The sequence below is a fragment of the Cariama cristata genome, unplaced genomic scaffold, assembly GCF_000690535.1.
Source record: "Cariama cristata isolate BGI_N322 unplaced genomic scaffold, ASM69053v1 scaffold13233, whole genome shotgun sequence".
Taxonomy (NCBI): domain Eukaryota; kingdom Metazoa; phylum Chordata; class Aves; order Cariamiformes; family Cariamidae; genus Cariama; species Cariama cristata.
In genome coordinates this window covers 31,350-44,690 of record NW_009607946.1, presented here as the reverse complement: position 1 = coordinate 44,690, position 13,341 = coordinate 31,350, and the positions used below count along the sequence as shown (strand labels likewise).

General features: G+C 40.0%; 1 protein-coding gene and 1 pseudogene across 1 annotated transcript; one reads left to right on the top strand and one right to left on the bottom strand.

Moving 5' to 3' along the window:
* Window positions 1–307: 307 nt before the first annotated feature.
* On the bottom strand, window positions 308–2,568 carry LOC104159132 (annotated as a pseudogene).
* A 2,095-nt stretch (window positions 2,569–4,663) lies between these two features.
* On the top strand, window positions 4,664–12,728 carry LOC104159131 (chromosome unknown open reading frame, human C5orf28). Its single transcript, XM_009696953.1, has 2 exons — window positions 4,664–5,046; window positions 12,211–12,728. Exons 1-2 carry the CDS (start codon window positions 4,723–4,725, stop codon window positions 12,544–12,546), a joined length of 660 nt encoding a protein of 219 aa, XP_009695255.1. The 5' UTR covers window positions 4,664–4,722; the 3' UTR covers window positions 12,547–12,728.
* Window positions 12,729–13,341: the final 613 nt, after the last annotated feature.

Below are 13,341 nucleotides of genomic sequence, written 5' to 3'. Positions count from 1 at the left end.
GAATCCACCCTCTTTTAATTTAAAGCCATTACCCCTTGTCCTGTCACAGCAGACCCTGCTAAAAAGTCTTTCCCCATCTCTCATATAGGCCCCCTTTAAGTATTGGAAGGTTGGAATGAGGTCTCTCTGAAGCCTAATCTTCTCCAGGCTGAACAACCCCAACTTTCTCAACCTCTCCTCATAGGAGAGGTTCTCCATCCCTCTGATCATCTTTCATGGCCTTCCTCTGGACCCTCTCCAACAGGTCCATGTTTTTCTTATGTTGGGGGCCCCAGAGCTGGGCGCAGTACTCCAGGTGGGGTCTCACAAGAGCAGAGTAGAGGGGCAGAATCCCCTCCCTCGACCTGCTGGCCATGCTTCTCTTGATGCAGCCCAGGATGCGGTTGGCCTTCTGGGCTGCAAGGGCACATTGCTGGCTCGTGTTGAGCTTCTTGTCAGTCAGTACCCCCAAGTCCTTCTCCTCAGGGCTACTCTCAATTCCTTCATCCCCTAGCCTGTTCTGATACTGGGGGTTGCCCCGACCCAGGTGCAGGATCTTTGACTTGGCCTTGTTGAACCTCATGAGGTTCTCATGGGCTCACCTGTCAAGCTTGTCTAGGTCCCTCTGGATGGCATCCTGTCCCTCAGGTGTGTCAACCACACCACTCAGCTTGGTGTCATCCGCGAAGTTGCTGAGGGTGCGTTTGATTCCACTGTCTATGTCTTTGATAAAGATATTGAACAGTACAGGTCTCAACACAGACCCCTGAGGGACAACACTTGTCACTGGTTTCCATCCAGACATCAAGCCATTGACCACCACCCTCTGGATGCGACCATCCAACCAATTCCTCATCCATCGAACAGTCCACCCATCAAATCCATGCTTCTCGAATTTAGAGAGAAGGATGTTGTGGGGGACCACGTCAAAGGCCTTACAAAAGTCCAGACAGACAACATTCATAGCCTTTCCCTTGTCCACTGATGTTGTTACTCCATCATAGAAGGCCACTAGGTTGGTAAGGGAGGACTTGCCCTTGGTGAAGCCATGCTGGCTGTCTCAAATCACCTCCCTGTCCTCCATGTGCCTTAGCATAGCTTCTAGGAGGATCTGCTCCATGATCTTGCCAGGCACAGAGGTGAGGCTGACGGGTCGATAGTTCCCAGGGTCCTCCTTTCCACCCTTTTTAAAAATGGGCACGATGTTACCCTTTTTCCAGTCACCAGGGACTTCACCGGACTGCCATGACTTTTCAAAAATCATAGAGAGTGGCTCAGCAACTGCATCAGCCAATTCCCTGAGGACTCTGGGATGCATCTCATCAGGTCCCATAGACTTGTATATGTTCAGATTCCTCAGGTGGTCTTGAATCTGATCCTCTTCCACAGTGGGGGGGATCTTGTTCCCCTAGTCCCTGTCTTGGGGTCCATTCACTCAAGAGATGCTGGAAGAGTGGTTGCCAGTGAAGACTGAGGCAAAAAAATTGTTGAGTACCTCAGCCTTCTCCTTGTCCGTTGTTACTAGTTCACCAGTCTTGCTCATCAGGGGGGTATGTTTTCTTTGACCTTCCTCTGTGGTTGATGTACCTGTAACCCTTCATGTTAAGCTTTGCATCCCTCACCAAGTTCAGCTCCAGCCACGCCTTGGCCTTCCTGACCCCATCTCTACACAACCGGGCAGCATCTCTGTACTCCTCTCAGGATACCTGCCTCTACCTCCACTGTCTGTGCATTTCCTTCTTGGCCTTTATTTTGACTAGCAGATCTTCACTCAGTCATGCTGGCCTCTTGCCTTGCTTACTCGATTTCTTACACCTGGGGATTGCAAGCTCTTGTGCTCTATGGAAAATTTCCTTAAAGATCTGCCAGCTCTGCTCTGCTCCCTTTCCTCTGATGGCTGTTTACGAGGGGGTCATGGAGACTTAACTCCTTGAAGAGCTGGTAGTTGGCTTTCCTAAAATTGAAGGTCCTGACTTTACTCTTCACCTGACCCACATCCCTCTGGACTGTGAACTCCACTAGTTCATGATCACTGGAGCCCAGGCTGCCTCCAATCTTGATGTCACCAATGAGCTTACTTACATTGGTGATGATTAGGTCCAGTATGGCATCGCTTCTGGTGGGGGAGTCAACTTCCTGAGCCAGGTAACAATCTTCCATGCCTTCCAGGAGTCTCTTAGACTGCCTGCAGCTTGCCGTGTTGCTTTTCCAGCAGATGTCGGGGTGGTTGAAGTCCCCTAGCAGGACAAGAGCCTGCGAGCACGATGCCTCCTGCAGCTGGAGTAAGAAGACTTCGTCAACAATCTCCCCCTGTTTGAGTGGCCTGTAGTAGACGCCAACTACAATGTTTCCTTTGTTGCCCCGGTCTCTGATTCTTACCCATAAGCTTTCAACATGCTCATGGCTGTTCTTCAGAGACAGCTCTTCACACTCTATCCATCTCTTAATGTAGAGGGCAACCCCTCCACCGTTGCTTTCTCGCCTGTCCCTTTTGAACAGCCTGTAGCCATCAATAGCCACACTCCAGTTGTGGGATTCATCCTACCACATTTCAGCAATGGCCACTAGGTCGTAGCCTTCTAGCAGCATGGTGGCTTCCAGCTCTCTTCTTCATGTTTTCTTCAGAAAGCTTCATGCTTTCTTCTCTTTTTTTTTTTTTTTAACATTTTCCAAATAAATGATTCAGTGGGGTTCTTTTCTATAAAGATCAATGCTAGTAGTCATGTCTTGTGGATAATTCTACAATGAACAGACATGTAAATAATCTGGAAGAAACATTTTACATTTTCTGTATATTTTATATAATCAATAATGTGTTTAAAATCATAAACTATTGTGTCGACATTGTTAGAAGTATTAATTTTTAAAGGAAGTCTAATACACTCATAAAAAGCCCACTTAGAATAAAAATTTATGTGACAGAACTGTATGAAGAAGGATTATCAAGATTTAATGTATTGCACAGAAATAACAACCTCCTGGGAAGAATCCCATATTTAGATAGGATGTAGGCTTTGAAACTGTGATCTGTCTCCATCGCTCCCCAAAAAGACAGAAGAACATAACATTTGGGACAGTTAGAATTGATACTGTCCTTCAAAGACTGCTTTTCATTGTGTTTGATGTAACGAATCTAGGGAATACATCATTTATATGAGGATTTTTATTTCAAAAGTGTTCTCTTTAATGTTGTCACAGAAATGAGTACTCTATAATCCAGGTATGCTATAATTCCTTCTTGGGAGTGGGGTGGGGTTGTCTTTAAGATCTCAAATTATTTTTGGAATTTGTTTTGAGTTGTCAAGCTCTTATTTAAGGACAATAATTATTCCCAAGAAATCACCTTGTACAAGAGGGTTTCATAATAGTCACAGAACATAAATAGTTTTTAAGGACTTCTAAATGATTAAAAGTGCTAATAACAATGCCTTTATTTTCAAACTGCAACAGTCAAATTTTGAAAGGCAAGATGACTGGAATTGATTAATTTTCTTTTTTCTGCAAAAAGAGCTTTTATGAAGGTACTGTGGCAGACAATAAACAAGTCTTATAAGTAACAGTAGAGTTTGCTACTGGAGCACATACTGAGGAAAAGCATATGTAGTTTTACTGTGTAAGGAGTTAGTTTTGGTTACTTCTGCTTGACTGAATGGTTGTCTTTGTGTTTATGATAAATAGTAAAGATATTTTAGTGGTTCTGGTTTTCTTAATGCTTATTCTACGTGCCAGTCTCCAGGCTAAACAAGGAGTTGCTCGGAGAGGGGTACCAGGGTGATGGTACATATGTTTACAAAGTATGTAAATGAAAATAATGTTTTGCATTATAGATTAGAAACTCAGTTTTAACAGTTGTTGCACAGAGAGATTTGGGATTTTTGAGCATCAGTCCTAAGAATCCTCCAAATTGAATCTTTTGTTGTTGTTACAGCATAAAGGATTTAATTTGATAAGTATCATGTGTTTTAAGACCAGGAGGAATCTTGAAATGTATTCATAGAATCATAGAATCATTATGGTTGGAAGAGACCTCAAAGATCATCAAGTCCAACCATACACCTGATGCCACCATGCCCACTAAACCCACTAAACCATGTCTTGAAGTGCCACATTTAAACATTTTTTGAATACCTCCAGGGACGATGACTCCACCACCTCCCTGGGGAGCCCGTTCCAATGCTTAACAACTCTAACAGTGAAGAAGTTCTTTCTAACGTCGAGCCTGAACCTCCCCTGGCGCAACTTGAGACCATTTGCTCTCGTCCTGTCGCTAGTTATTGGGTTGGAGAGACCAACCCCCACCTCACTACAACCTCCTTTCAGGTAGTTGTAGAGTGCAATCAGGTCTCCTCTCAGCCTCCTCTTCTCCAGACTACTATTCAATGTATTATAGACTTGTTTCAAATAGTTTTGTAAAATTTAAGATTTCAGAAAGTGAAGTTAGAGCTTTCCACGTTGCAAAGATGCTTGTTCTAATTAAAAGAGGACAAGTGTTTTAATTTAGAGCTGTAGTGTTCAAGTCAACAAATTAACTTAACTGAAATAAAAAATTCCCTGGGAATATTAAGTGCAAACATTGAATTTGGGGGTTTTGTGCTCAATTGTAGCTGTGATAACAAATGCTTTGTGCTAATGGATTTTTTTTCTTTAATGATTTTCTTTCTGTTCTCTGACATTTACAGAACAGCTGATGATACAAAGGACAATGCAAAGTGTATATCCTGGTGACATTTTGTGTGCTGTGACATGGTTTTTGCCATGGCATCTGAGACTGAAAAGGCCCATGCTCTTCTCCAAACTTTCAGCACAGCTTCAGTTATTTCTAGTCTAGGTTTGGGAATATTCTGCTTTGTAGCAGACAGACTTCTGCAGTTTTCCTTCATTCAGCAAAATGACTGGCTCCGAGCCTTGTCTGATAATGCAGTGCATGGTATTCTAGGAATGTGGTCCTGGGCAATAGTGATTGGACTTAGGAAGAAAAGTGACTTCACTGAAGTCACCCTGGCTGGCTTCCTTGCCTCTGTCGTTGATGTGGACCACTTCTTTCTTGCTGGCTCCCTGTCGTTAAAGGTAAGTCAATAGATCAGTGATTGTTTATTCTCTTTTTTCGTCACTGTTTACTTTATTGTTCTGCTACTTTATCCTAAACAAAAAAGGTTCCAATGATACTTTAGTTAGATCCTTTTTTAATAGATATTCAGGAATTATGTTTGTATGCAGTTGTTATGAAAAAATATTTTATGTCTACTGTTAACTTTTACTCTTTACAAGGCTCTGAAAAAAGAGTTCTGAAAACCTTTGTGTGTTATATACTATGTATATCCCATAGTTGCTTTGTTACCCAAGTTATACAGTTAAGTGTTGCCATGCACGCTTTGTGTATGAAGTGGATTATTCCGTTTCTGTTTACAGTAAGAGGTAGAAATATCTGGTAAATAGGTAATTGAGCTGCTGTTTGATTTCATTCAGTCTTACTGCGTAGTACATTTGGTTTTAGCCACCCCTAAATACTTCTCCCACAGATAAGCTACATATGAGCTGTCACCTTTAAAAAGGCAATCTGAGTTTGCCTTTAAATATAGTTCGTTGTTTAAAAAGAAAAAAAAGGCAAGTGTCAAATTTGTTAATAAAAGTTAAAAGGTGATTTGGCTCCTGTTAAGGAATATATGTGATCAACATCCGTTTGCAGAACTGCTTGTTAGGACAGAGTTTCTCAGTAGGATTAGCACTACCAGATTACAGCATTCTTTTTCAGTGGTTCTCCAGTGGTTTGGGTGTGTCCTGTTCCTGCTTCACCATTCACAGACATACATATATCCCTTCTTGCCTGCTCCAAACGTGTATACCCAGCTTTTGCTGACCACAACAGTCTCTTCTGTATACTCTCCAAAACACTTGCACCTTCTGTAAGCTCCAGCTGTGCCAGCTGTGGCCACAGTTCTCTTAACACTGCCTGCCAGATCTCATATCTCAGGCAGACACTTCTCACCCCCAGCTAGCTCCTGGTCCCCATAGCTGAAGACCTGCCACTCTTCTTGTTATCAGGAATTTGCTCTGCTCAGCAACACAAGTCCTCGCAGTTTGATTATGCTGGTGTTGCTAGCATACGTATACATACATCGTACTTACTCTCCCCTCCCCAAAAATAGACACCCCCACCTACAGATGGACTTGCAAAGGAGAAGGTGAAGATACCGACCTTATCCATTCAACCAGAGCATAACTTAGTTGTTTCACCGTCTTGCCTTCTTTCTCCTCCTCCAGTTTGCTCCTGATAGTGTTACACTCCTCATATGGATGACAGAGGATGTAGCTCCTAGGAAGCAGAGGAAGGAAGGAGGTGGAGGGAAAATTGCAGTTCTTTATAATCCTTTCATTAAAGAAGAACAATGCAAAATGATGTACCAATTTTTAAAAAATATGTAGGAGACAGCTAAGTGCAAGAACCATTATTGCTTATCGTCGAGAGGTAAAAATCAGGCTTCCAATGCAAAATATTGTTTATGTACACTATCACTATTTGTTGTAGAGAAAATATGTTTTCCTTCTTGTGCATTTGGTCTGTTTCCCCCTTGTATTTGTCTTCAACAAAGAGGGCATTGTTACAGAATCATAGAGTGGTTGTAGTTGGAAGGGCCTTCTGGAGGTCATCTTCTCAAAGCCCCACTGCTGAAGCAGGCTCACCTGGAACTGGTTCCTCAGGACCGTATCCAGACAACTTTTGAGTATCTCCATGGATATAGACTCCACAACCTCTCTGTGCAACCTGTTCCCATGCACAGTCACTGTCACATTGAAAACATGTTTCCTTACATTCAGGAGGAACCTCCTGTTTTCAGTCTGTGCCTGTTGCATCTTGCCTTGTCGGGGGCACCACTGGAAAGACCCTGGGTCTGTTCTCTTTATACCTTCCTTTCAGATACTGGTACACTTTGATGACATCTCAGCTGAGCCTTCTGTTCTCCAGGCTGCGCAGTCCCAGCTGTCATCCTTTTCTCGTATGCAAGATGCTCCAGTCCTCTCATGATCTTAGTGGCCCTTCACTAGACTTGGTCTCCAGTAGTTCCACGTCTCTCTCGTAGTGGGGAGCCCAGAACTGGACTCAGCGCTCCAGACGTGGCCTTACCAGTGCTGAGAAGAAAGCGAAGGATCGCCTCCCTTCACCTGCTGGCAACACTCCCAATGCAGCCCAGGATACCATTGGCCGCCTTTGCCACAAGGCCTGTTGCTGGCTCGTATTCAATTTGCTGTTCAGCAAGTTGAATTTCCTCAAAACTGCTTTCTAGCCGGTCAGCCTCCAGCACGTATTGGTGCCTGGCATTGTTCCTCCCTAGGTGGTCCCTAGTTCTCCCCTTTTCTGTATTTTTTGCATATGGACATACTGTAAAAATATAAAACTATATAAAGAAAAGGAAAGTTAGTTTGGTTGATTAGTGAGTCCTATAATATTAGTATTTTGGTATAGCATTTAAATCTATAATTATTCTTATGTATATTTTCTTATTTTAAAATCAGTAAATGCAAGTAATGAATGGCTAGTTATTAGAAAGTATTGTTAAAATTTTATTGCTACTTTTTCTTGTATTTGAGATTTTTTCTTAATTATGACCACTAGATGACACTCTTCACCAATGTCCATTTAGAAACGGGTATTGTCTTATAGAATTGGGAGGTCTCATATCTCTTTACTGCCTTCAGTGAGGCAAAGTTAAGTACGCTTACACATCCAATGATGGAGAATGTTTGTGTAGCCTATCCCTAGTATCCCAAACAAAGTAAATTATTGCAATTTCATGACTTAATTTGTTCCTGTGTTGTTTCAGTTCCCAAGCAGCTAGCAATTGTTTTTCTATTATCCAGCCTGAAGTATTGTTGTTGACGGTTAGATCTTGTTTTCTTTTTCTTTAAGGCCTCTCTGCAAAAGACAGCTGATTGCTGTGCTCTCCCCAAAAATGTTTTTCAAATCAGAAATACAAGATGTTGCAGGTAGAAGAATAGCCCTTTAGTAGCTGAACTTACTTAGCTGAGCTAAGGAGAAAGCAAGGTGCCCAAAGGCTTTTTCATAGTCATTTGCCTACAAACTCCTCCCCCTTCCATATGTTACCTGGGCTAATAAAGGATGTTTACCTGTAAACCATATCATCTGTAAGTCTCTTGACCCTTACAGCACTAACAGCATTACTCTTACAACTTGCAAAACCATTATGCTTTACAAAAAGTCTCTTCTTGACTAAATAACTCAGAAAAAAATCTGAAGGGCCTGTATTTACGTTTTCTAAACCTTTTACTTTTTCTCATGTCCTCAGGATTGCCTTTTGCCTAAAGTATCTTTAAAGGATCCTGTCCCAACCGTGTATAGCATTTTAGGTGAGACTTCATTTGAGCCAAATAACATAGATTAATTCCTTTTAATGTTACATGCATACAACACTTGTAACAGGTTTTTTTTTTTTCTTTTTAAAAAGACACAAGTTTTCTGTCTTGTTGCAATGCCATCAGTCTCTTTAGTTTGTCATATAATGTAATCCCCATAAACTTTTCTGCTGTGTTGTTACCTGGCTAGCTAGACCTGATTTTAATAGGTGATTTTTTCTTTCCTCAGCGTAATAATCATGCACCTTTCAGTTTCATGTCGTAATTTCAGGTTGTTGCCTATGTAATTTATTACTTCGTGGGATACTTTTTTTACTATGTATTTGTTATTCCAGTCCCATTTTAGCTCTTTAAATTGCAGAACTGAGAGCAGCTGATTTAAGAGACTACAATGTTTCCTGTTTATGCAACACATTACTAAATAACCAATAAATTAAGAAATCTAATTAACCACACCACTATTACTAATTTGTAACAATAGTATTTTTCACATTACACAATTATCTATAAAGCTCTTCATCATCGCTCCTAAATTTAATGACGAGTTACTTTTTTGAAGTAACCCTCTATGCAGCACAAAGCAGTATTGCCTCCTACCTGCAGTTGCTACCTTCACACTGTTCCAGTCATCTACTCCTGTTTCTGCTGAAACAGCTTGCTGCTTGGATTATTTGGCTATTTGGCTGTTTTTCACAGTGTCATCATTATTTTTCTGGAGTATTCAGGGTAAATAACCACCTGCGGTATTTATATGTTTGATAAATACTTGTGTGCCAAGTAGCAAGTGATCTGCCCTTTTGCCCACGTTATTTTTGCAACAAGTATAAAGTCTACAAAGATGTTGCTACTTAGAATTTGTAGTTCTTTGTATTCCATGTAGTTTTTAGTGTGTATTACATGCACACAAGTGTAGAAGAATCTAAGAATCAGTGTTTGAAGGATCTGTCTCATTTACTAGCTGTAAAGGTGAAGGTTACTGCAGCCTGCCATCATGCTCAGGACTGCTGATAAACAATAACAGCATGATGGGCTGCTCCCAGTGTCCCCCAGGACTGTAACCCAAACATTCATGTTGCAGAGCAGACGTGCAGAAATCGCTAGCTTGCTATTTAAGACTCACCAGCTTCTAAAAGGATAGAGAATGCAGTCAGTGGCAAACAAGATTGTACTGGCAAACATATATAAGACAGCTGATTAATGGGCCACTGCTGACCAACCAGGGTTGCACAGGAGCATTTCTGGAACTGGAGAATAAGCTTAACACATGCAATAAATTTAACATTGAATTTATAGATCGACCTCAAAACTGAGGACTTCAGGCTTGTGAAGCATCATGGAATATGAGTGAGGGAGCCCATGTTGTTACAAAATTCTGTGATGTCACTTTCAGCATTAAAGGAAAGAGTTTGCTTGGGTTCTCCTGCATGCAATTGTTGTCACCTGTCTTCAGCTGCTCATTGTAGTGTGTGAGTGGGGCTGGAGGAGCAAGAACTTCAAGAAGATCTTGAACCTGATCGAACACGTAGGCAAATGGAAAGGTAATTTGTGTTGTGAATAAATTCTGTTCGCAACTGCAGCCTGATCTGTCATGGTAGATATCCCCTTAAATCTACCCAAACCATGATCATCTTTTTCCTGGACATTTAAGGCAGAAAAGGCTTGTACTTTTTTTTTTTTTTTTTTTTTTTTTTTTTTTAGGATCTGTTGATTTCTAAAGGCAAACAAATTTGCCTGTTAGGAGAAGGAGTATAACAGCTTATATTGCCAAGTAGAACTATGTGTCTGTCTCTTGTGCTTGGCAACTCAAGGATGTGAATGTTCCTCTAGTTACAGAATGTCAAAGAGAAAACAGACTATTCTCTCAGAACTTTGGAACAGCTTTTCAGAAGCGTAATGAGTGTACTGCAGTTACAAAATAGGGTTTTCTCTTGCTAAAATTGAGTGCTCAGGTTTGCTGTATCTAAAATTTGTATGAAAAAATTTAAGCATCACCTCCCCAAAACTGGTTAAAAATTGGCACTAATACTGATAAATTGCATACATAATTAACATTCAAATTCTTCTTAATCACTGTGTTGCTCTTGGCACCTAACCTCTATAGAGCAGTGGGAAAAGACTTGTTTAGACTTTGCCACTGATTTTTTCAAAGTGTAGAAATAGTGACCAATGACTAGGATATCTGCCAAAATGTATCGCCAGCCAGGGTGGTTTTTCAAAATTAGGCTACTATGGACTTTGTAGGCTCTTGCTGACAGTGACAGAAATCTGACTCTCTTTGTAGGGTAGGTGATAAACAATGTCACCATCACAAGATTTTTCTACTTTAATCCACGAGCAATCTGCTTGTTTGAAACGGAAATTTAGTTGTAGAAAATATATCCTTTGCACCAACTTTAAGGAGTTGGGTCCATACCATTACAGTTTAAAGTTGCTGAGACAGTTCGTGAGCTTTTTAATCCTGATCAAGAGAGTCACAGAGAAGCGTGTAGTGGGAAGCTAATAGAGCAAAGCTTTCTGCAAGGCTTTTAACATTGGCTTTGGTTTAAAGCACTGACTGTTACATTCCAAGGTAGTCCATAAGTTTCCATCTCTCTATTTCTTGGCTAAGGCTACATCAAAGTTTTCTTACAGAGAAGACAGGGTTTCAAGCAGTTGTCTAAATTATCCATGAAAATTTGAAGCTATTCCAGCGCCCCACTGTCAGGTACCGTAGCTGTTGAATCCTGCAACAATTAACACAACTGAAGCATTAATGGGTTACTGGCTTGTGACCTGTAGCAACGCTTTGTTTGCTTTCTGCGGTAGATGCTGTGAGGGATGTGTTCAACATAACAATCAGATGCACTGTCATGTGCAAAGAGCACGTTTCTGCTGCCTGTTACAGTCTTTCCAAATGTTCACAAGTATCTGAATTGAGCCAATAATGCCATCATTTCTCCTGTGCTTATAGAAACAAGAATCTACTTACTTACTGCTTAGAAATCAAAATTTTATTTATTTATTTATTTATACTATCTTTGAATTTGTGGAGATAGTTCTAGCTAGTTGCTAGTAAGTACATCTGGAATATTTTATCAAGTATGTATATTAAATTGATAACTACCCTTTCATGAAAAGGCTAAATTTAATCTCACTAGCTAGCCATTCACCTTAACTGAACCCAAATATCAGGCTTTCAACTAAGTTAACATTAAACAAATTGTTGACATAAAAATTCCAGTCACAAATGATCCAGATGTTGGCTTCTGAACTTGTCTTTTGCCTGTCCACAAAGAATGCTGTGTCAAGGCAATGAAAATAAATGTAACTTAGGTCCTATTTTTGTTGTATTGGAAATTACTGTTCTTTTTTAGATATTGTCCAACTAAAACAACTTCACAGGTGCGAACTCTAGTATAATACAGGATGCATTTTTGAAAATAAATGCCATTAAAGCATATTAAAATATTTCAAGCAAAGTATATTTCAAGTGTATTGTATGGTTGTTTTCCTTTTAATTATCTTGAAATTAACTATATATAGTCAAGACAGCAGACTGTACAAGTTCTGGTATACCACGTGACCCATGACAAATAGCATGTTTTTATCTGCCCCTGTTTTTATCCCTCCCTGTTTTTGTTGTCGGTAGTGCTTAGTAGGATACGTGATTCATATCATTCAATAGAGACAGGGCATCACACAGCTCTCATACATCTAGATAGTCATATTGTTGATTTTGATCAACTATAGTGGAAAGGGAACAGTATGTTTTTCTTTGCACTTCCATTTAGCCACTTGATAATACACCTCTAAACATCCATGAAACATTTATTTTCTTGTAACGATTGTAGCCGTTGCCAATTATATTTTTCTTTTCTGCAGGCTGCTCTGACTGTTCCACAGAGACCACTTCTTCATTGTTCTACTGTGATTCCTGTTGTGGCTCTGACATTAAAGTTTATTATGCACCTTTTCAGGCTTAAGGATTCATGGTGCTTTCTTCCCTGGATGTTGTTCATATCCTGGACTTCTCATCATGTCCGTGACGGGATTCGTCATGGCCTCTGGATCTGTCCATTTGGAAAAACTCCTCCTTTGCCATATTGGCTGTATGTGGCAATTACAGCATCTTTACCCCATCTGTGTTCATTTATTATGTATTTAACAGGCACTAGAGAATTAATGTCTATAAAACATGGAATCCACATTGATGTATAAGAATGATGGCTCTTTATGATTGTTTGTATTAGCACTTGAAATGAGGTGTCTGTTGCTGAAGTGGTTTCCTTACGTTTCCTACAACTTCTGAGTTAGGCATTTTATGCCTGTGGAGCCAGTTACAGCTCCTGTGTCAATTCCTTGTGGTCACAGAAACCTATTTAATGAGTGGTAATAATTTTGTATCTATACATTACCCTTGTAAAATATGTGGTCTTCCACTATAGTTCATTCATAGCTAGCTGATTTATAAAGTACTTAATCTTTCTCTGTAGTAATTACATTACATTTTACTGTCCCGGTGCCGTTCATCTGATCATCATTCATTTTGGATTTGTATTCTGCCTTTAGGTAATACATTTCATCTTGGTAGCATTTGTATAGCACTTTAAAAATGTAAAGGACGATATAAATGCTAAGTATTAGTGAGAATTCAGTAGTGTATGGCACTTCTAAAAAACATCAGTTAGCCTCTTGAATTTTTTTTTTTTTCCTGCTGGACTCCTGTATTCAACTGCTTTAAAAGAAATGCTGTTTGTATTTCACAATATGCAACTGTATATCTGCACCTCTTTGAACACTGCTATCATACAGTGTTTTTACTAAATTCTATTCCTCTGTAGTTGCTTAGTACTCAGTTTGCAGATAATTGCTAGCTATTATTTGTGGTTAGAAAGGAGAAAACAGTTTGGTTAGAGTATTTTGTGTGTTGGCCAAATTGTTTAATTTTAAAAATATACTAATTATGGATATTACTTAATTTGGAACTAAGGAATTTTAGTAAGTATTTAAGGA